Source organism: Chroicocephalus ridibundus, chromosome 13 (assembly GCF_963924245.1).
Source record: "Chroicocephalus ridibundus chromosome 13, bChrRid1.1, whole genome shotgun sequence".
Classification (NCBI taxonomy): domain Eukaryota; kingdom Metazoa; phylum Chordata; class Aves; order Charadriiformes; family Laridae; genus Chroicocephalus; species Chroicocephalus ridibundus.
Window position 1 is genome coordinate 11,207,474 of NC_086296.1, and position 22,463 is coordinate 11,229,936.

Sequence of the window (22,463 nt, forward strand, 5' to 3'; positions counted from 1 at the left end):
TACAAGACCACATCGTTGTTTATAAAACTCCATTAACTTTAATATTAAAAAATACTTTAGGAAGATCTGATGTGATAATTCAAACATTTTAGTCATTGAATCCCAGGCTCATCCTTAAAACATTTATTTTTACAAGTGTAAGCTCAGAGAAGGAAATCAGTGTTCATGTGGTTTCCATCCTTCAGAGAAAAAAGTCATTATTACAGCATAAAGAAAATATCCAATCAGGATAACGAATGTGCAGCCTATTGGCCCAATGTAAAACCAGGATGCAATGAAGTAGATCATTAGCAAAGAAATGAGAGTCCTGTAGCTAGCCAGAAACCTCAGACTGATTCTTGGTCCCCAGTTCTGGTTTGTTCTGTCCTTCACCACGGGACTATACCTGATTTTCTGTATGAGGTGGGGGTTGGTAAGATGATAGCGACAAAGTCTACCAACAAAATCTTCCCTGGAGCAAAGCGCATCCATCTGATCAGCAAACTGAGGTACGAAAAGTTTAAATATTAGTATTCTACTGCAAATACTATCATAAAGTGTAACTTATTTTACAGTTTTCTTCATTTATAGGATGAGGATTATAGGAAATAGAGGGGAAAAAATATCAAAACACACTTTTGATAGAAAGTAGAACTGCTTTAAGTGCAGACTTGCCTTTTATCTGTCATACCTATAGGAAGAAAAGGATTTGGTTTTCCTGCTTTAGAAACATTTATTTTGAATGATATTCCCTTTGTTTGTCAAACATTAATAAATAACATTTTAAATGTATTCTTTATGTTTTGTGTAGGAAAAGCAGAACTACAGGTATAGAAGCTGATACTATTAGGAAATATCCATCTAGACAACAGTAAAGGAGACAGAGCAAGAACATAGTGTCATATATGCGCAGGCACAGTGAAGAACAGGAATTTGCGACAGAAAATATAGAAGGAGGCGGTGCTCTACTTACCCTTTCGTTAAGCGCTGAGGATAAACGAAATAGGAGGCGGACAAGAGTGGCATTTTCGTAGCTTCGGATGGGCTGAAGTTCAGTATCTCCTTGATACTGCACCTCAAATCTACGTAAGCCGTTTATGATCTAGAAACAAGAAAATAAACCCTTTATTTTGTAGCTCCCATTTGAAGTGCCTTTATACAGGCATCTCTCCCTTGCCCCAGATAAATTGCACTTCTCTTGATGTAGAATAACAATTTGTTTTTTTAAGATCCATCTAGGGTAGCTATATGAAATCTTTCTTCTCTTACCTGGTACCTGCCGAGGGGTGTAAGAATGAGGCCATCCTCACTTTCAATGCAGTCTGGAAGTTGTTTTTTTCCATTCTCATCTTGAGCTGTCCCACACTTCATCATCATCTGGGTCAGCTGGGCTTCATTCAGCTACCCAAGAATAAAACAGTTCTAAAGCATGTGTTTGATCTGCCCCCTCCTGTTTTGTTTCCTTCTCCCTTCACAAACTCCTTAGCATTGTAACCCTTTGACAGCCAGCACAGATACCATGAACTGCTTAACAGCACCTCAGTTAGACATTAAAAGGAGATAAAAGTCTCCAGAATCCTTGTCTCTGCTCATCAAATCCAACAGAGGTGTTCTGTTTTATGTGTCCCTTATGCCTCGAGGGTGTCAAATAGCTGCCTTCTCCTAGGTCAGTTGTGTGGCAGACAGAGAAATTAATCTTCTTTTAAGTTTAACCAAAGAAATAGCCTACTTCATCCATTCACCTATAGCTGCAGTTACATGTTGTATACCTCTTTACATTTAGAAGATACTGGACTGTTTTTAAAATTTAAGCCATGTCTTGCCTGTTTGTAAACATGAGAAAAGGTACAAGAGACAGGTTTGATTATAAATTATAGGCCAGGACAGTGCTCACTTGAAACAAAGTGGGCTTAATATTTAAAAATTAAGGACATCTAGTTCTATCTATATTGAAAGTGGTTTTGAAGTGGTCAGGTAAAGTCAAGCCTGAAAGATGTTTACAACAAATTTGCTAGCAGGGTCTCTGGCTGTCTTTGTGACCCCACAATGTACAACAGTGACAGAAGTACGTTTAAGGAATCCTGACTCTTGGTCACACTGCCACATAGGGAAAGTTCTTACGTACCTTAAAGATTTGGCACAAGTATTCCAGTGCCTTCTCTAAATATTCATCTGTTTTTTTGATGCTGTCTTGCCCAATTTCATCAAGGTCATTGCCTGTGTAGGAACCATTCATCTCCGACGGTGTAAATCTAAACCACGAAAAGAAGGACTGGCTAGCCGTTGTCTCCGCAGAATGGTCTGATATGGATTTTGCCGTCTGCTGCGCCTGACAAATTAACTGAGCCAGTTTTAATACCTAAACCAAAGAAAATGAATTGTGTGGGACAAAGATAAAAGACTACTAAGCATCAATACATGGATAAAACTGTGCCTTGATACCTGGCGGTGAGAGCAAACCCAGCAAACTCACTCTCTTAGTTCATATGCACTTATGCTAAGACTGTTGGTTGCGTTTCCAATAGGGCAAAGGTAGTTCTCTGCTGGTGAAGCATTTAAAAAACTTTTTCAGGTGCTTTTTTTCCTTCCTGCGATTTTTATCTGACTTGCTGATGGGTACTAATCAATACAATGGATCAGAAGTTCACAGTAAGCATGTTTGAAAGAAAATACTTGCAATATACTACTCCAAGGCAGCAGGCTGTTACATTAATTTCTTATTTAGCAAAGAGCAAGATTTTTACAGCTGTGCTGGATTGAAACCTGTCAGGTTCCAGAATTCACCATCAGTAAACTTTAACTATAGTAGTGCAGGGTGTAAAGTTTTCCATTCTTAACTTCTCGTAATATGAATGCTCAGCATTGAGCAAACACCTGTCAAAGCAGAAAGATGCGCGACAAAAAACTTGTTGCTTACCAAATTTCTGACTTCTGTGCCAAACATCTGTTTATACTGGAAGTCCTGTCCTTCCAGGCTGTAAACATGACTCTTCACTTTAAATGAGGCATCTGTAATAGCTGGAGGCCATGATGAAAAGAAGCTCCCGCCAAGTGTGGAGGTCATAAAGAGTCGGTGTTGACGATGTGGAATAACAAGTTCTGGCTCCAGGAATAACTGTTCTCCTGGAATTCGAGAAAAGTAGTGAAGATGGTTACGTGATACTCCCGTTTCTGTCTGGGGAACGTCTAGGCACACAGCATCTTACATCTGCTGGGCAACTTGCGTTTAGGTGGGCAGGTAGTTTTAGGAGGAAAGAGGCATTAATTGCCTTTTTTTTCATTTAATCGTCTCTGCCCACAGCAGAAAATGTCAGAGTGCATTTAAATGCAGACCACGCAGACAGCATTTTAAGCCTGTAACTTGTTTTTCAGCAAAGGCAGCGGATAATCATGAAACTTAAGACATTGATACTTGTGAAATCTGGCCTCTCCCAAAATTACTGTATCCTAATTATCCTGAAGTGTATACATGACTAGCTGTTTTGCTAAGTATAGATACCTATAGAGACATAAGAAGTTTTAATCCTGAGGTAAATAATCAAGTAAGACGAGTGTAAGAAAAACTGACTTTACTGTAAACACACAATATTGTGTTCTTTATTCTTTGAAGAAAAGTTGTGGAATGACATTTAAATGATGGTGGTTAGAAAAGAACTATAGACATATTAAACCTATATGACAAACATTAGTGAAGACACAAGCTTTTGAATGGTACAATAGCATGGACAATGGGAGTAAGTCTATTCACCTTCTGAAGTAAGATGTAGCCATTGTGAAGAAAGATTGAGACAGGACAGCATAAGATGTCAAAATATCCATTTACCTTTCAGGATCATTTCAGCTAGATTGGGCTGAGCAAAGACCTTGGCTACTCGGAACACCATGAGAGCATTTTTTGGACTGACCAAGTCTGTTCGAAGAGCTCTGTTCAGAAATCCTACAAACAGCTTAGTATACATGAGCAGGTTTTCTTGAATGAAGGCAGCCCTGTCAAAGTGAGTACAGGATTTGTGAGTACAGCTATTTAAATAATTGGTTTTTTGTCTTCTGCCAAATGAGTCATTAAGGGAATGTTTTCCACTGTCTCTGGAAAGATGGTTTACTTGCACTGAAACAAAAGAATATTCCTCTCAAAACAAAAGCTTGTTAGAAATCATCTCTAATCATGTACAGGAAGCAAATTCAGGTTGGCAGATGGTTCTTGAAATCCTGCTGTTTTATTTGGGATCTGCATAAACTTGAGGTTTGGTTCAGATTACTCACAGCTGCTTTCCTTCTTACCATTTCTCTGATACGCTGCGAGGTAAAGACTCTGTACTTTGTGGTGGCTTTTCCGGAGCGTACCTCCAAGGCTGCAAGTAACTTAACCACATCTCAAGAACCTAAGCAAAATCACACATAAAATCACGTGAGCATCAATACTTTTTGGAGAGGAAGACAGAAAGGCTTTTTGGTTTGTTTCTTTTAAAACTAGTGAATACAACGTTAATGACACCTAAAAGTTTTTTAGCAATAAAGTGCTCTCTAGTAATCTGAGTATCTTTGAAAAAGAACAGGGAAAAAACTGTGCATGTTCATTAGGACTAATCTGGATCTTCTGTAATACCCAAATGAGATGGCACTCAAACAGCTACTACAAAAAAGGAAAACTTAGTTGGTGGTTATATTTGAGGTGCATTTAACAGCTCTGATAGTGTTCACTGAATCTCTGTTGAACTGAGTAAACAAGTTGCTACATTAAAATAATTTCAGCTCTTGTCTTCTGCGTAGACGGACCTACTACCCTGAAGAAACACAGTGGAGTCCTGATTGCAGTGAAGCCAAGAATAAATTTGCCACTTTTCTTCTGACATTCTGCCTTACATGTGGACCTCAAACACTGGGATATAGCTAACTATAGGTCTAGTGAGCAACATCTAGACCTGTTACATTCTGCACTCAAACTCCTACATTAATTACCAAGAGTCGTGGTCTGATATATTTCTTTTCCTGCTTGCAGTACATATTTGCAGTATCTATTGCAAAATAATGTTTATTACTTTTGGTTATGACCTATTGTATTAGATAGGATATTAAGAAATTAGGACCTAATAAGAATGCATCTGTTTTCAGAGTAATACCTACTTCTTTCAATCAATAGTAATTTTCAGTGTCAGAAAAATCAGCCAACAACCTGTAGTAATTCTCACCAAGATCGATTCAACTTCCTTCTTACTTCTAATTGGCACTTTCTCTAACATTAAATGTACATATTATATAGAGAATTTCACTGCTCTAGAAAAAAAAAGAAGATTTAAAGACCAAGAAATAGTTGCTAAAAGGCAATAACTAATTACCAGTTATGTTGAGTACAGACTTAGAAAGAGAAGCAGGTACATACTGCTCTGAAAGAGGCATCCAGAGGCCAGTGACCAAAACAGTGTTGCAGAAAGATATAAAGCTTCTCCTGGACAAACCGAGGAATTACAACCCTGCAAACAGATTCAAAGACAGTCACATGTAGAAACTAGCAGCAAATTTTAAAAACAAAAAGCCCAACCCCACCAACGTACAACCCAACATGCTTCCACAAACGCAGATACAGAGAGTTCTTCCTTAACTGAAGCTGATTCTAGCTACTGAATTTCAACTGAAATACATAAATACAAAATTCTGCACTAAGCTTGGCCAGAATCCTCTAGTAGCATTTTCTTTTCTTTCTTGTGCCAAGATACAGACTAGAGCAATAGCAAGACATCCCCCCTCCTGAAGCTGTCGTGTCCCCCCCAGTCTAGTGCATGTGAGAAACACAACCTATTTGCTATCATGTACTTTTAATAATGTACTTCTGTATTTAGCAATCGAAACAACCTAATTCAACCTCTCAGGGAAAAGCTCTGTATGTTTCAGAGACTGGCTGCTCATGTACCTACCTTTTAAACTCCTCTAGTGGGCTGGCTGTGTGGGAGTGGGCTGAAGGGGAGAGAGGCTCTGGTTTCAGGCTGTTGCTGAAAGCATGTAGATGTTTCACAAGCAGCCTTACCACTAGCACATGCTCTTCAGTGGGCTTAAATGACTCCTAGATTCAAAGCAAATGACAGGAAGACAATGAGTATCATATGTTAAATGTCCAGGAGATAGTTCAGGAAAATTATATGCTCAAATCAGATATCAAAATACAAGAAATGCTCTCTTCCTTATAGGTTCTTCACTGTAGTTGGAGCCACCTGACTCTAGACAGACTTTCTCCTCAGGACAAGTTGCAGCAATCATCTGACATCAGTTCACTAAGAAACAGTAGCATATTTTTGATAATGTGATTGTAAGAAAAAATATCTACAGTACTCTAATGAATTGAATTTCAGGCTAGCATTAAGGAACAGAATAACTTGTAGATTTCAACTTACCCCTTCCTGAAAAAAGAATATTCAGCCTTTCATTACGGTTATAAGTTCATTGCTGTGGACAGCACAACAGATGCTTTGTTTATGCTCTTGACTGGCTTTACTGAATTCTCCTTCCTATGCTGGTACTCATCTGCCTTATAAGAAAGAATAATTCTAGAAAGAGTTATGGTAAGAGTAAGAACTGCTTCAAGTCCTGCGTGATCCTGTTGCTTCTGGTATTATGGGTAGAAGCAGCCTGGGTGGGAGTAGCAGAAGGAGCAATGGTGGGCCACAGTGATGTTACTAATAAATGAGTGAGTGTATGATATAGCAGGGAGATGAATGAGGTAAAAAAAGAGCTAGTTCTCCTGGATGCCCAGCACCACAGCTGGTCTGCTGCAGAATCTGGGAACAAAGCACTAACTCCTTTACTACTGTAATCTGCTTTAAGAGTAGAGAACTAAACTCAATCCACTGCTGAAGGCAGATTTTAAGGTATCGTTTGTATTCTAAGTTTCACAGCTCTCATGTTTCTCAGAAGCTGGGAAGAATGTACACGAAACACAAGTTACAGCTGCAAAAAGTTACAGCTGCAAATATAACAGAAGATGCTGGAAGAGCGTGTTAGACAATAGCTGCAAGATGTTTCCAGGGTTCCATGCTGAGGTAAGATGCTGAATATGACTGCAGGGGACTGACAGGCATTTTTATACAAAAAGCTTCCACTTCTGAAATCCAATCAACAGTATTTCCACTGCTGGGGGTGGGGAGGGAGTGTGTGTCTGTATCATTTCCACTGCTGGGGGTGGGGAGGGAGTGTGTGTCTGTATCTTTTCTCTGCAATGCCTGAGGCAAAGCAGAAGTGGTTTTACAGTCTCTGAAGATTTTTAATACACTGTAAAGTACGCTCCAGGAAAAGAGTCAAAGCTTGATGATGATATAGTCATGTAGTACAGGTAGAACTGAGCCTCTTCTAAGAGAGTGGATAACCTGTTACCAGTTCTAATGAAGGCTAGTTTTGTGTTCGTGACAGCTCCTGGTAAGTCAGCATGTTTTCTACAGTTCCGAGGAGAGCTTCTATATGAGGGCAGAACTCTGAGAAGTTACTTGGTCCTAGGAGTTTAGACTGGGATCTCCAAAAGCAACTAGAGAGGCTGAGTACTCTGCTATAGGCCTTGAAAGGGCAGAATTGTAAAAAATTCTAGGCTCCCCCTGAAGGTACCTTTTGAATTTACAAAACCACCAGTACCACTATTTCAGTACATCGTTTCAGGTGATGCTAGTAGTTTTTCCACTTAGCAATTCTTATAATTTCCTCTTCACCTGGATCAGCACCATTAGAAACAATACTGGTTTAAAAAGTATTTTTCCTCACAGATGTTTTTGTTGTCAAACTTTAGCTTACAAGATGGAGATACACCATTCTTTTCTTAAACACATTAATTAGATAAATGTAATAGTAAAAAAGATTTAAAGACAAGTAGTAGTTCCTGTTTTCCTTTCTAAGCAGTACCTTGAGGTATCATAGCACTTAGTTAAGCAAAAAAAAAAAAAAAGAAAGGATTAAACAGCAGGAAAATTCCATGTAGTGCTAAAGAGCTTTATAGTATAATAAGAGCTTTATAGTACATATGCTCAGCCCTCCCCTCTCCCAGAATGAAGACCCAATGAATAAAGGGCTGAAGTAGGAAAAGAGGAATCAGCAATCTGTTCCAACAGGAATGTTTTTGCATGCACATTTCCTGAACAATCTGCAAATGTACCACTCGTGCTTTTGCAAAACTGAACAGTCAAGTTCACATTGCCACTACAAATTTAGTACTAACCAATGACATTTCACTGGCTAAAAAATCCTAGATGTTACCTACCTTAATTTTAGGGGACAGCCATGCAAATTCTGATCTCTTCAATGCAAGGTTTGCTGAAATGACTGCTGTGAGGGGCAGAAATCTGCCATCGGTGAAGCCAGTTTTGGTGTCAAAAAAATGTCAGCTATGCTGATAAACCTCTTTCTACAATGCATTACAACAATGCATTTCTAAAAATGGAGTTCCCAATTAGACCTCATAATATGCTAGATTTTAACTTTTTTCTCCAAGACCTTTGCTAATACCTCTCAGTATCTGTTTTCACTGAAAATTTAGTAAATCTCAATGCAGTGCCCTTAATCAAGTTGTAAACCCACACCTTAGCAGAAAAAGCTGTTGTACAGCTAGCACCAATACACTTTGCAGATTATATGATGGAACAAGATTTTTTAAAAAGGAAACAAAATGAAAAGATGATAATACTTGGTATGCGTGGAGGGCCTGGTAGCTGGATTGGGCAGGACTACCGTGGTGTTTACTGGAGATACTGAGTCGGTAGTGGAGAACCTCCAGCTGAGACAACAGAAACAAAAAGGAAGGGGAGGAGGGAAAAAAGGAGAGAAGAGAGCAAGAGAAAAAAAAAGTGAGAATGAGCCCAAGGAAGAAGGGTGGGGGGAAAAAATGACCATCACAAATACAGTCAGGGACAATGTATCACAATAACAACTGCAGCCACAGTATCCTCTTCTTTCTGGTGTTCAGCAGATTGATTCCAGAGCCTTTTATACCCTTTATCAACTTCTTTGAAATACAATTGGGAGCAGGTGTCAAAAAAGTATAGCTGTAAGTGGCAGTGGCGGTTCTCTTTGCTGACCGTAGAGCAAGTACTGGTAGGGCATATGGAGCTTTTGCCAAATAAACTCCCTGTTCCAGAAGTTAACTGAACTGCAGCAACAAGGATTTACACACTGTTACAGTGTTTCATTAAATAACAGAGTAAAGGAGTTCAATATTCTGCAAGCTTTTTCAATACTATTTTGAAAACTGTCATTTCTTCCCATGCTGCTGGAGAAGGGGGGTTTGTATACTGGGAAGAAAATCCAAATTGATACTTTCTTCTTTCCAAGCAACAGGAAGAAAAAAGTTTGGCTATTTGTAATCACTGTGAGCCTGTCCAGTAAGTTTCTGATTTGGAGAGATCCTCTGCCTCCTTCTATTTAAAGGCCATTTGGGAAGGCTGCAGGTCTCGTGAATTTCCTCAAAAAGGGAAATTACTTTTACTACTAGAGAAACTTGAGGTGTATAAAAAGGCAAAAGACATATATAACATCAGTGTTATATGCTGATGCAAAAGGCATCTTGCCTTAACACTTGAAATCTCTGCAAGTCTCAGACAGATCCCTTCTTGGATGAATAAGGTAGAGTATTTTTTGACAATGTGATGGTGAAGAGGATACTGTAGCAACAGTGACACACATGTATGAAATTAATGAAAAACATAAAACAAAAAATGTACACTACACAGATCCCAATGACTATTGTCAGGCGTCTAAACTAACTCTCCAGATCACACCTCTGCTGTCTTTGAACAGCCCCTACCCAGTCTCCTCTAGTGCCAGTTTGGTATCTTTTGGTTTTACACTCTTCGAAGAGTGGCAGGATTGTTACTGCAAGCTCCCCAGCAGCTTGAACACATCGTCTGCTTCATAATCAACTCCCCTGCCACAGGAATCAGCAATCTAATGGGCGTTCCACATGCAGTGCTGGGGTCTGTGGCACCTGGCATTGGAAGGTCAGGAAGCATTACATAAAGTTTTATCAAACAACTTCTTTTTAAGGGTTCATTGTGATTACAGCAGAAGGGAATGGGGAAAGAGATGCTGCACGCTTGGGCTCTGGATGATCTGAGAAAGAGAAAGTGAACAGACAATGTAAAAGAACGGGAAAATAGTTGAGTTAATGGGGAAAACAGTGAAACTCAGTGTAGCAAGTAGTATCAACCTCAGGTTCACACCTGACCCAAAAAGAATTCAAAGCAGTAGAAGTAGTACATCTTCTCAAAAGAAATTATTTACTACTCATTCTCATTCCACCCCCTTCTACTTGTAAAGAGAAGTCTGTGATAACATTAACAAGGTTTAAGAAAAATCTATCATTCCTTGAGGCACTTCGCAGGCAAGTTACACATCTGGGATCTGGCTTGGCCCATCAAAGCAAACAAGTCTGGCTGCTGGACAAAGAGCAAGTTCTGTGGAATGTCATCCCACCTTCCAATACAGGTATGTAGCTATTTCAAGTCACTGATGGTCAAACAGGCTAGATCCAGGGATTAATGATCACTAATTACCCCTCCTTCCAAACGCACAGAAGGCTAAATGGAATCAAGTGAACCTGCGTAACTATTAATAATTTTAAGAACAAGGTTTAAGGTGATCTTGCGTTTCCAGTCAAGCCCTTTAACCCTCATGTTAAAACAAAACTCTGAGCAATCTTATCTAGTTGAAGATGTCCCTGCTTACTGCAGGGGGGTTGGACTAGATGGCCTTTAAAGGTCCCTTCCAACCCAACACATTCTATGATTCTATTCTATGATTTCTGCATTCTCATTTGAGGAACTATCATGCAGACTATACTCCTTCAGCCCACCCTGTGGCCAGTCTACAAAGTTTAGTTTAAGCATCACAGGTTCATGAACAGTCCTGTCCCCAACTGCTCTGGAACCTGCAGGAGGGATTCTTCATCCATTTATAGATGTCATGGGGAATTCCAGTTGCCTATTCAGGCATTTTAACTCCCAAAGAGCAAAGACTTCCTATTTTACACGCTCCCCATCAAAGATGAAACTAAAATATTATTAGGGGAGTTATGGCCTCATGTTGTGGCTCAACACACCTTGTGGAGGATCCAGAAGTGATGATTTTAGAGAACTTTAAGATCTACCTAGGCCCTATTTGACCATAACATTCATAGTCATTGTCTAAATTTTTGCTCCCTAGTGTTAGAAAAGAGCATCTGAAATACAGAGGGTGAACAGAGGAGAGAAGTTTAAAGCAGCCATTATAATTTCTGGCCTAAGCACAGCGCTTGATGCACAGAGACTGAACAGACAGACACACCAAAGGTACTTCAAGCAAAGCCTTTCCATCACAGGTGCACAGCCATGCTGCTGGGAGTCCCAAGTGGAGACTTTGCAACATTAGTGAGTTTGCATTTTGACCTCAACTTTAAAAATAAAAGACAAACCCCATCCCACTTCAGCTCTCCAATGTTTTTCCCCTAGCAAAATATAAATATGTTTGTTATTTTATAGCCTGTGGAGCAAAGGATCAGAATATCTTGGTCAATCAACTCTCTTATTACTCCTTCACACAGGAATAAATCCTGAGTGGCTTTTATATTTCTCTCCCCTTCTGTGGAAGTCCCACTGTGACGCAGAGGGAATTCAGAGGATCAACATTTTCTCCTTTAAATTCCCTTTACACGTATAGTGCTTTGATCTTAGCCTCACCAACACTTACTTAGTTTTTACATGCAGTAGATTGTTGGTGAACAGACCACCACAAACTGCTTAAAACAGTGTATTATCCGAGCAAGAGCTTGTAAGATATTCTGAATTCTGTAGCTACAGAACTGCTTCTGACACCATTATGGTGAAAAGCGTATTTTGGAATATGGAAAAAAACCAGTTTATTCACTTAAACCTGAAGGACAGTTTAGTAAGATTTCCTTTTTTAATTTGGATTTATGCTAAAAAAAGTGCTTACCAATCTTAGAAATTATTAATTGGTATTTCGGTAACAGTTGCTATCACTGCTGAAAATCAATTTAGATAATTTTTAGCATCCATATTACCCCAGTGGGATTTAATACTATGGTTTTATAGTGGCATCTTCCCCATCATTGGTACTTTGATTATTGGTGTTCAGATTGTTGTGACCATCCCACAAACTCGTCTTTCACAAAAAAACCCAAACAACAAAACAACACAACTTCTGCAATGAAGGCAAATCTGGATGACACACTTATTCACAACATTCTTCATAACTGGATTAGTAATTCTGATGCTCTCATGTAGGTACTCTGATAAGTTATTTCTTTCCTTTGCACCAATATGCCAAAAAAATTCTCCACAGAATAAGAGATTACCACAAGATAAGAGGTCAACCGTCAGATGATGCTCATGAATTAAGTACAAACTATTACCTTGACATGAGGGGACTGCATTTTCTGATACATTTCCAGTGAATAATGATGAAGCCACATTTCAACAAAGATCTGAAAAACAAATATTTGCTCAGCTAGGGAAAAAGAAATAATCCAGGACTTGTCAGTCACAAGCTAGATATAAGAGAAGGCCACAGTATATAATTTGAAAGCTAAGCTGTACTTGTAAACAGACAGTTAGCACCTGCTAAGCATCAATAATTCAGTTCAGCAACATGGTAGGAACTTGCTTCAGAACAACTGTTAAGTCCAGATTCTCCTTTCCCTTCCCTTTAGGTTGAACAGAACCAACTTCTCTGTGCTCAACCTTTGCTTAGAGCATAGAATTGATGTTAGATGAAAGGGAGGGAAAGGGAAGGAAAAGAAATCAGGTTTAGAAACTTTTCTGGAAAAAATTACTCAAATGCTTGAGATCAGTTGTTAGATATGCAGACTAGAAAAAGATATTAAGTGCCTTTCTAAACTACAGCTTAACGTTTCACAGTGCCGCTTTGTTTCACTAACAGAAAGCAACAGCTGCACTGCTCAATTCCAAAACCAAGCTAAAGCAAATAGCGTAACTGTCTCTGGTTTAAAAAGAAGAGATTCCTCAGCATCAAGAAATGTTGTGGGGTTTTTTCTTCCTTAAATCCAACTTACCTGAAGCAGTGTTTCTGATCTCCAGATCTCCTGGGAAGCTGGGTCAGCATTCACGGAAGGCTGATGGGCAATGTGCCGTTTCAGCAAGCTGGTGTGATGCATGCCATAGGAAGTGAAAGGCACTGGTGGAGACCTTTAAAGACAAATGAATGGAAATACTGAGGTCAGTAAGGCTTAGTACAGGGAAATATATCATTGCTTTTAATCACTGGATTATAAAATGGAAAACAGTCTTTGAGAAGTAAAACTTGCACGACTGATTACATACCTTAAACTTCTGCAAGATGTTATAATTACTGGTCACTTTAACTATAAACAAACACTGTATCACTATGCATACTGCATTAAACCAGTGTAACACAGACCTGATGATTTTATACTTCCTCCTTTTCAGTTTATTTGGTTTCACTCTTCCTTCCATATTCATAATTCATTTGATCTGCATTTTCCTACGTACATGCTAGGGCTCAACAGACCATCGAAAATTATATTTGAAATGTATTTAAAAATAGAAAATAGAATGGCTATTTATTTTTACGTTAGTATGAAACTGCTAATATTGATAACATTTTATAATTTTGAGTAGCAAAACCAATTTTGAAAATGTGGACTTTCACACACTAAGCCATTACAAAGAACGAAAGACTGGGTTCTTGTATTGGAGAATTTTCACTTCAACTTTGCGAGTTTGTTTGTATGCCATTATCACATAGACACACACAACTCCAGTAAGTGGTCAAAAATCTTCCATGCTCTTCCTTCCAGTTGTGGCTAAATAGCTTCATCTATTACCATGCATAATGTCACCTGAAATGCAGTCACTCGTTATACAATTTGATTACGAATGTGTCTTGGTTTTTTATATCGGGAAGTTATGAACTAAGAAACCTATGAACTAAGAAATCTATAACTACAGACATGGTCCTGACGCAGCAGTTTCAAAGAACTGCAGAATAGGTAATGAAAGCATTACGCAATTAAGGATGGCAAGCTCGCAACTGAAACAAAATGGCCAACTGCCAAGTTGTCTGGCTTTATAGCAACATTAATGAAAGTTGCAAGTGTCCTTATAACAGTGGTTAATACCAGTGCCATCTTTACCACATACCATATGTATCTGAAAATAGTAAAAACTACTGTGAAGTTACAGTCAGATCTGTCCTAATCCAGTTGCAGGGCACAAAACACAACTGGAGCTGCTGAAAGGATGAATTTTTGTTGCTTTGTATGTGCCTTTTCTGCTCCAATAATAGCTACCTTTCAGACTTCCAAATGAAACCTTTATGGTAAAATTAAGTGAACCTAAGTCTGTTTAATTTTTGTAATTATATAATAAGTACAAGGATCATGAAGAGCAGCAGTATTTTCTACTTGTTAGATGTTTCATTCCAACAAGCCGTATTTTGTAAGCACTATTCCCAATTTGCCTCTGTCACTGCAGTCATTACCTGGGAGTTGGGGAAGGGATGGCTCCCCCAGGACTTGAATAAGGTGGAGGAAGGACACTTCCTTCTGTGGGTAGGAAACACTTCAGGTACGTGTCGACCAAGATGAAATAAGCACTGTTGGAAGGGCTGACATGATGGGTGACAGCTGAGTTCTGAAACAGACACAAGGATATACTTGGAGTTAAGTACTGTTACTTTAAGGCACTGCTAGGGAGTGTCTGCTACACAGCCAGAGCCATTTAGTATAAATAAGCAGAAGCCCAGTGGTTATAAAGGGTAAACCGAAAATGAAGACACTTTGGAGCAAAGGTAAATTACCTAACTGTAAAAGAAGTGTTGCTGTAGTAGTGAATGTAACCAATTAGGAGAAGAGTTGTCATGGTTCGGGCTGGACTGGCCACTGTCTCTACTTCTGTCTCCAAGGAGTTATACAGCACAGGTAACAACAGGGAGAGGAACCAAATAACCAGACACCAGAGCACAAAACTGCAGCTATGACTGTCTAAATGGTGTTATTGGACAGAGGGGTAGGAAACCCATTTGGAATCCATTGGCTGCTCCATGTTGGCATGTTGTTGGACAAACTGCTTACTGGTATATCTAAGGTGGGTATTTTGTTTATTATCCAGTCTTACATCATCAACCGAACCAAAGCAATAACAAATTCTAGAAGTATAAATAAAACTACTGTTAATTTAGCTGGACAGCATCTCAGCAAGCCCTTAAAGCATTGTGAAGAAAGGCTAATACTATTTTAAGAGAAAAATTGTGAATGGTACTTACCTTCTGTGTAATCAAACTAATTGCAAAGTAGAACATGTAATATTCAAATGGATCTGGTAGAACAGAGTCAAGGATCAGACAATAAGAAACAGGTACAGCTGTTAGATATCTAGGGATGCTGATGAGACATTGAATTTTTATTTTGTCAATGCTAAATTAACTTGCTAGAGCTTAACAGCAGATTTGGCTTTGCATTCTTGCTTTCCAACCTGACTCAAACATCGGTAACTGAGGTTTTCTCTATGTGACAAGGTGTGTTTGCATTATTCTTCTTAGCACATTTCACCATCTCAAACTGAAACCAGTGCAGCTGCAGCTAGACTGCTTCCAACAAGTACCCTAGCTGCAAAGTTAACATGCCCTTTTCCTATCATATTATATAAACTACGAGTAGTTACGAAAACAAAAATTGTGAAATACAGGATCTACTGAAACTACTGGGAATTTTGTTGTTGACTTGAATAAGGCCAGAAATTCCCCCACAAGGGTTTATAAGAGGAGGATAAATTTATTTTTCATTGGAATCTAAACATTTCTAATCAGCCCAAACTCTTTAGCATGACTGTGATTTACCATGGACACACAATGAACAGACAACAGAAATGCTCGCAATCTCTCAGTTTTAGATATTTAAAAGGAATTAAATATACAACTGTTAAAAGGATACTAAGAGCCAAATTCAAACCTAAACCACCAGATGAAGGAAACTGGACTTTGTTGTGGTATAAAGAACATTCAGGTAAGACTTGCTCTTGTATTGAAGCCTTCACGGGGCCCTGAAAGATAGAGTAATGAAATACTAATCAGGCTACTCAGCACACAATATGTTTTCAGATAGTGAAGTTCTGCTGCATTCCAGCATTCTGGGATCATATCTACATTCAGCTCAGTGGGATTTTACTGCATTGCAGTAGTTCCTTGTATAAATGATAACTGCCAACTTCCTCACTGAATATGAGCATTCAGTATAAGAAAAAAACCAAACAAACAGCCTTCACCAAGACTTTGCCAGCTGGAGTGGGAGCAGCAGAAGACCATTTGCCTGATGGCTGATGGTTTTTTTAGGGTAACTGAGCTGTGGACCAGCAATTACTATACACTCAGTTGATGTTTCCTGTTGTTAAAGGCTGTGGAACTATCTGAATCAGTTTCTAGATAGCAGGTAGCTGGTAGTAATGGAAGAAACATAACAAAACAACTCTGCAGATAACACATTTTTGTTTGAAATGTCATGCTTCATATCCAGGATAGCAGTCAGTCTTCAAACACAAGGCCATAAAGTGCTGCCAGGGATGGCACTGCTCTGTGACGACCCTGGAAAACTATTTTCAATCCTGCAACTAGTGGCAACCAAGATAAAGCACACAACTTTCTCTGGGGATGGGATAAGAATCACAACGCAACTTTCTTGGCTGAACAGCACAAATGTCTAGGCACTAACAACCACCATCTCCTACAGACTTTATGGCTGGGAACTCTACTCCTCTAGCAACCGTTTAAAGAAATGAGTATGCTTTAAACCTGTAGCACTGAGGATATACCTTGGCCTATATTGATCTGTACATATAAAGTGTGCACAAAGTTCCAATAGCTGCAATAACAACTACATTATCTTCTTACAAATTTTTCAGTTACTCACTGGAAGATATGAGACTGGGAAATCATATCTATACTCTTCTGCTTGGAGTTTGTACACCAGCTTCATCATTGGGCCGCTGCAAGCAAGCATCAGAAAGAAAATCCATGGTAAGTACCCTCTCCTGTCTCACTTTTGTGAATATATGTTTGCACAATGGAAAAAGGTCAAACACTGGTTCTTTGTTCCCTGTACATTTATTAATCTGTGCTGAAATGAATGAGTTTACCTGGGATCCAGGAAATCCAAAGCCACAGGATATTCAGTAGGATTTGTTTTTCCTTGCAAACAGCGAAGATTCCAGCCTACGATGATGCCATCTAGGCTACCAAAAATGCTCTCCACTAGCCATGGGAAGATGCCATGTAGTTCCTTTAGGGAAAACAGACACAAATAGTTAATGTGTACAATTCGTCATCTGGGCAGTAACAAGAGTGCACAAAGATACTGTCTGCCAGCTATTAACAGTACACGATTAGTTATGATTATTGCCAGCTTACCACTGTCTGGGCAGAGCTTCCATTCAAAAGATTGTATTATAATATGGCAGTAACAGGAAATCTATCCTGATTTCTGATCCCACTAAAGTTGCAAGGATACTGATCAGCACTGCATGCAACTATTGGTCACGTTTTCAAAAGTTGTTTTCCTTGTAAATCGAGGCTGAAAGTTATAAATGAAGTGCAGTCAACTGAAACAATCTTTTAATGAGTAGAAAAGGCTCTTAACTCTTAGGAAATACTGGATTCCCACTGTTTCACCTGGGGTCCTCAAAAGTCTTGATGAGGGAAATCGCAACAAAGAAAATAGTGATATGAAAAAAGCAAATGCTCCAGAAATACACCAGGCAGTGCATTTCTGAAAGGGCAGGGACTGCTCACCTTGGCAGGAAACTCCTCAATGACCCTCTCCAGGTCGTGGCACCTCTGAACGAAGGGTTTGTTCACACAGTCTGCCTTCAACGTGGCCTGTTACAAACCATACGGGAAATCACATCACCGTTGCCAGAAAGGCCGATACTTATCACGGCCATGATGTAACCCTCCCCCCCCCCAAATTACGCCGCTCCTCCGCTGCAGCACTTCTGTTGACATGCTGAAGTTACACCGACCGACCTTATAACTTCACAGGCACGCAACAGAGCCGGCCGTTAACCAGAAACCGGCAATCCCTGCCCGCCGCTCGGTGCCCCGCCGCTCGGTGCCCCGCCTCCCCGCTCGCCACCCACCAGCAGGAAGCTGGGCTGCTGCAGGTGCGGGCCGGCCATGCCGCCGCTCCCCCCGGCCGCGGGGCCGCGCTGCGGGAAGAGGAGCGGAAGCTGCCGCGAGCGCTTCCCGCCCGCGCCGCGGCACCGGCTCCCTCGCGGCCGCCGGCGCCGCAGTTCTGCGTCACCGCTCGCGCCGGGCGCGCGGCCGTGACGCCACCGCGCCCAGCGGGGGAAAGGCGCTGTTGCCATGGTGACGAGGCCGCCGCCATTCCCCCTCCAACATGGCGGCGCTGAGGGAGCGCCCTGCCCGCGGCCCGCGTGGCTTCAGCCCCTTCCCGAGAATCTCCGTGGGGGGATGCGGGGGTTTCTTTTGCGGACGTATCTGGAGAACTGTTAAAAATGAACGGAATCGCCAGGCAAAAGGGACGGCGGTCAGACAAGCCCAGGGCAGCTCGGGGTTGGGTGGTGGTGAGGGTGAAGCCATCGTTTGCTCAGATAACTGGTGTTTGGAGAGAGCATCTTGTGAGCGAATTGAAAGCAGTGGGGACAAAGACGCGCCTCGTTGATAATACATACTTCCTGACCGTTCAAAAGGACAGTTGTCATCCAAACTATGGGTGAATGTAAAAACAGGGTATTAGAAGAACATCACAATACTATGAAGGAAAAGTAAGAGGTTTTAAATAGAAGTGTATTAAATGGTCAGAAAACCACATCAGAAAATAGGCAGCTATGACACGAAGCTGTTAGAAATGAGAGCTACGTACATCAGTTGAGCAATAGGAAACAGTAATTACATGTTTCACGTTAAGAGAATTTATAAGGGAAGCTGAAGTCACCAGGAAAAATACACGTTTACAGAGGTAAGGATAATCGCTTCTCAATTTGAGAATCACTTCTCAATGTGAGAGCAAAATAAATCCTTATGGTGGTAATATCCCACTGGTAGATGCACAAAGTAAAATTAAAATTGCTAATAATGCAAAAGAGTTTGGTACATGCCTATAATTCTTATATAGAAGGAAGCAAGATGATATATTTAATCACAAAGCCCCAGTAATTTGTGTGCAAGAAAAATAAATGGGCAGGAAAACTATGAGCTGCTCATTTTTTTAAAAATTGGGAATTTTGGGGAAGTTCCATAAAACCAAAGGAATGCTCATGTTATGCCAATATTCAGAGAGAGAATTCCAGTCAGAGGTCTAGAAAAGAATAATTATTTTATTAAATACTAAAGACAGCTATATAATTAACACCAGTAAATGTGATTACAGAAAATAATCTTGCCCAGACAAGTTTGGTTTTGTTTGTGACAAGATCTACAGGGTTTGTCAGAAAAGATCAGTGTGGGTAAATGTAGATTTTCCTGATCATTTTGATTCTTTTACGTGAGGAGGTGCAGGAATAGTTGAATGAAATGGAACGGTTTAGGTTGTGTAGGAGGCCAAACAAAATGCTGTGGCCTCATACTCCACTGCTGTCATTAATACTGAAACAAAGCGTAAAAAATTGTGTTAGAGAGAATGACAGAGGAATTCCTTTTGTAACATCAGCTCTGACCCTGCAGGTGACTTTATTCATCCAGTTTAATAGGATTATTAACCAGTGTAAAATGATTCAAAACTTACATAAAAGTTTACAGGATCAGAATTAAAAATGGTACATTATTTCTCGGTATTGATCATGTGCTTCCATTCCAATCTGCTTTTCCCAAACTGGATCTCAAAACTGCGTTTTGATCTCGGCAGCCAGTAGAGGAGGGAAGGCAGCAGCTCCAGTGGCAGTAGAGCAATCCAGTTCCTGACTGCTGAAAAGACAAATTAACAGATGGCCCCATTTGGAATTCTACCAGGCAATTGATTTGTTTATTCCTTTCCTTTTTTATATTATGTATGGTTTTTTTAAACAAACGTCCAGTATTTTGAATATAGTAAGCTGGTAAAGGATGACAGAAGAGTTCTTTGACATGTATAAAAGTGTGATTGAATAGAACTGTTAGAGCTATGTTTGCTGTGATGCATATACATATTTGAAATACGGGCAATGTTTTAAAAGTGTATTTTCAGATGGAGTCTGTGTATGACAGTGATTGAACACTTTTCTTTGAAGGGTCGGTCCCTCCTCAAGGTGGGGATAAAGAGCTATTTTAGCTCCACAAAAAGCTGTTGGGACTTGCTGGCAAAGCTTCTGCAATGTGTTTATTTAGCTATAAAAGTTATGGGTATGATTTCCAGAAGTTAAGGAAACAGTAGACCTCATGTATGTTCAGTAGGTCTTAGAATTGGAGAAAGAAAACAACAAGAAATAAATGACCGCGTGAAGAAGCGGAAACAGAACAATGGAGGTGCTTGGTAGGGATGGCTCAGCAACACTTGTGCACATTAATAAAATAGCTGCATGAGAGAAATTTATCAAATTATTTTAAGAACTAGGGGAACCGCTGAGGACAACTGTGGAATGACAGTCTATTTATATTTATAGGTCTGTTCTGGAGCCTACTGAAATCAATGGTATAGGTCCATTATCACCCGTACATATAGCATTTTCAAATGTATCTATCACAATTGTATGTGTATTTTTTTCCATTTTGCAGATGGAGAGACGGAAGCCCAGACTTACCTAGGTTTCCTTTTTCCTTTTCTCCTAAATTAAAGCTGTCTTTAAGCCACAGCAACAAGAAGGGCTTTTTTGGTTTGTTGGTATGTTTTTCCTGAGAGGAATATTCCTGAGGTAGTGGGAGACTGAGCTGTTTTATGAACGTATGAATTCCATTCAGTAATCTGCTTTGGTGCTTGCTATGTGTTTTTATCAGTCATTGTGAGAGAGGTTTCTGTTAGGCAAAGTAGTACACAGCTGAAGTGACTAACTTCTGCCATACTAACACTTCTCCTAGGTAGCTTCAAAGGTAACCCAGTATTTTGCCACCTTGGTGTAATCACTACAGCATTACAGTTTCAATCAAACTCTACAGAGGTAATTAAGCTCATACAATTGCCATGAAGATGAATGACTCAGTAGAGCGCAAGCAATTTGTGCGTAGGAGAGGGAGCTAATGCAACATTCATCACTAGAAAATCCACTAAGAAAAGAGACTAAATCCTCCGATGGCAGCTTGCACCATTACTGCTCCTCAGGTTAAACATCTGGGATATGTAAGAAACCAGACTTGTGTGGTTCTGGTACTCGCAATATTGTCTCTGGAGCTCATACAGCCTTCTTTTCTGAAAGCAGTACTAAAAAATTTGAATTAAATCATATGGGGCCTCCACTGCATTTTACACACTTCAGTGGGAAGTTTGGGTACAGGAAGAGTTTTATATCAACGCTTTAGTAAGTGGCTTACCCACTTTAAAATGAAGCAGTATTTGTAGCGAAAGATGCCATGTTTTATAAAGCCAATGGATATCAGAGGGAGAAACAGACAAGCTTTTGGGCACTCCAGCTTCTCTTGAGGTCTGACTCAGATGCAACAAACAACTCCACACTGGGAACAAGTTACTATAATTTTAACCTGATTAGGGTAATCAATGAATCTGAGAGAAAAAGATGAATTAGAAAGAATCTAATTTAACAGCATAGGTTTCTGATAAATTGGATAGAGCTTGTTGCTTGTGCAATTTAATCTCTTCGTGTAAGGACAGGTTAGAGTGTCATAACACCAAAGAACTCTGTCAAGTGTTTTGTTTTGGCTGGAGAATTGTTTGGGTGTTGGTATATTAGGGGTGGATGAAATGATTAGAAAACATATAGTCTGTTCAGCTGTGATGGGAGCAAAACCAGACTACCCGTTAATGAGAATTCAGCTGGAACAGAGCCTGGAGTCACATAGGTGAGAAGAAAAGGGGAATTTTCAGAACTGAGATACTTTTTCTGGTCCAACTGAAGCAACTTCTTTTTCCAAAGCTGTCCAGCTCATGCAGACATCAACATTATACTGTCCCTAACATGAACAGACCTGCTAAGGCTGTAAGTCAAAGTTTCATGTGGATAAATATGAGACTTCCTTTGTAGCCTGAGGAAACATTAACCCACTCATTGTGTATAACTGCTTCTCTTCTGAATGAAACTTCAGCAGGCTCTCAGGATATGTTTAACCATTGCAGGGCAATGTATCTGTATGTCTGCCTACTTTTAGTGTACTGCTCTTTGAGCAGTCTATTGTACGTTTCATTTAATTAGCCAGGACAAATATTTTAAATATTAAACTTTGCTCTCAGGTTAAATACATACCTAGTAGCAGGATCTTACAGAAAACTAATAGATTCTCAAAGGATAAGACTTTTTGTGGATTCCTTTCTGGATTATAAAAATTTATCCTTAAGAAATATGAGACTACTGCAGTTGTGCACTACTGATGCCAGGACAGTCTCAGAC

At 39.8% G+C, this 22,463-nt stretch overlaps 1 protein-coding gene across 3 annotated transcripts; it reads right to left on the reverse strand.

Moving 5' to 3' along the window:
- Positions 1–100: 100 nt before the first annotated feature.
- Positions 101–18,263, reverse strand: SMPD4 (sphingomyelin phosphodiesterase 4). Of its 3 annotated transcripts, none has more exons than XM_063350537.1 (19): positions 18,111–18,263; positions 17,764–17,850; positions 17,112–17,254; positions 16,886–16,961; positions 15,914–16,022; positions 15,247–15,299; positions 14,464–14,615; positions 13,016–13,148; positions 12,356–12,427; positions 8,636–8,725; positions 5,892–6,037; positions 5,360–5,450; positions 4,261–4,361; positions 3,803–3,966; positions 2,897–3,102; positions 2,105–2,338; positions 1,249–1,380; positions 953–1,081; positions 101–483 (listed from the first exon to the last, which is right to left on the reverse strand). In XM_063350537.1, the coding sequence occupies exons 1-19, from the start codon at positions 18,147–18,149 to the stop codon at positions 157–159; spliced, it is 2,484 nt and encodes an 827-aa protein (XP_063206607.1). In that variant the 5' UTR covers positions 18,150–18,263; the 3' UTR covers positions 101–156. The 3 variants fall into 3 exon arrangements, with proteins under 3 accessions (XP_063206607.1, XP_063206608.1, XP_063206609.1); XM_063350539.1 differs by having other exon boundaries at positions 102–483; positions 17,998–18,115; XM_063350538.1 differs by lacking the exon at positions 8,636–8,725.
- Positions 18,264–22,463: the final 4,200 nt, after the last annotated feature.

Excerpts from the sequence above, each read along its gene's own strand:
- SMPD4 (XM_063350537.1), bottom strand. The coding sequence starts at position 18,149 with ATGGCCGGCCCGCACCTGCAGCAGCCCAGCTTCCTGCTG. Across the intron at positions 12,428-13,015 it reads GATCAGAAACACTGCTTCAG|ATCTTTGTTGAAATGTGGCT; the intron begins GTAAGTTGGATT and ends TTTGTTTTTCAG. Across the intron at positions 2,339-2,896 it reads GCACAGAAGTCAGAAATTTG|GTATTAAAACTGGCTCAGTT; the intron begins GTAAGCAACAAG and ends TCTTTGGTTTAG.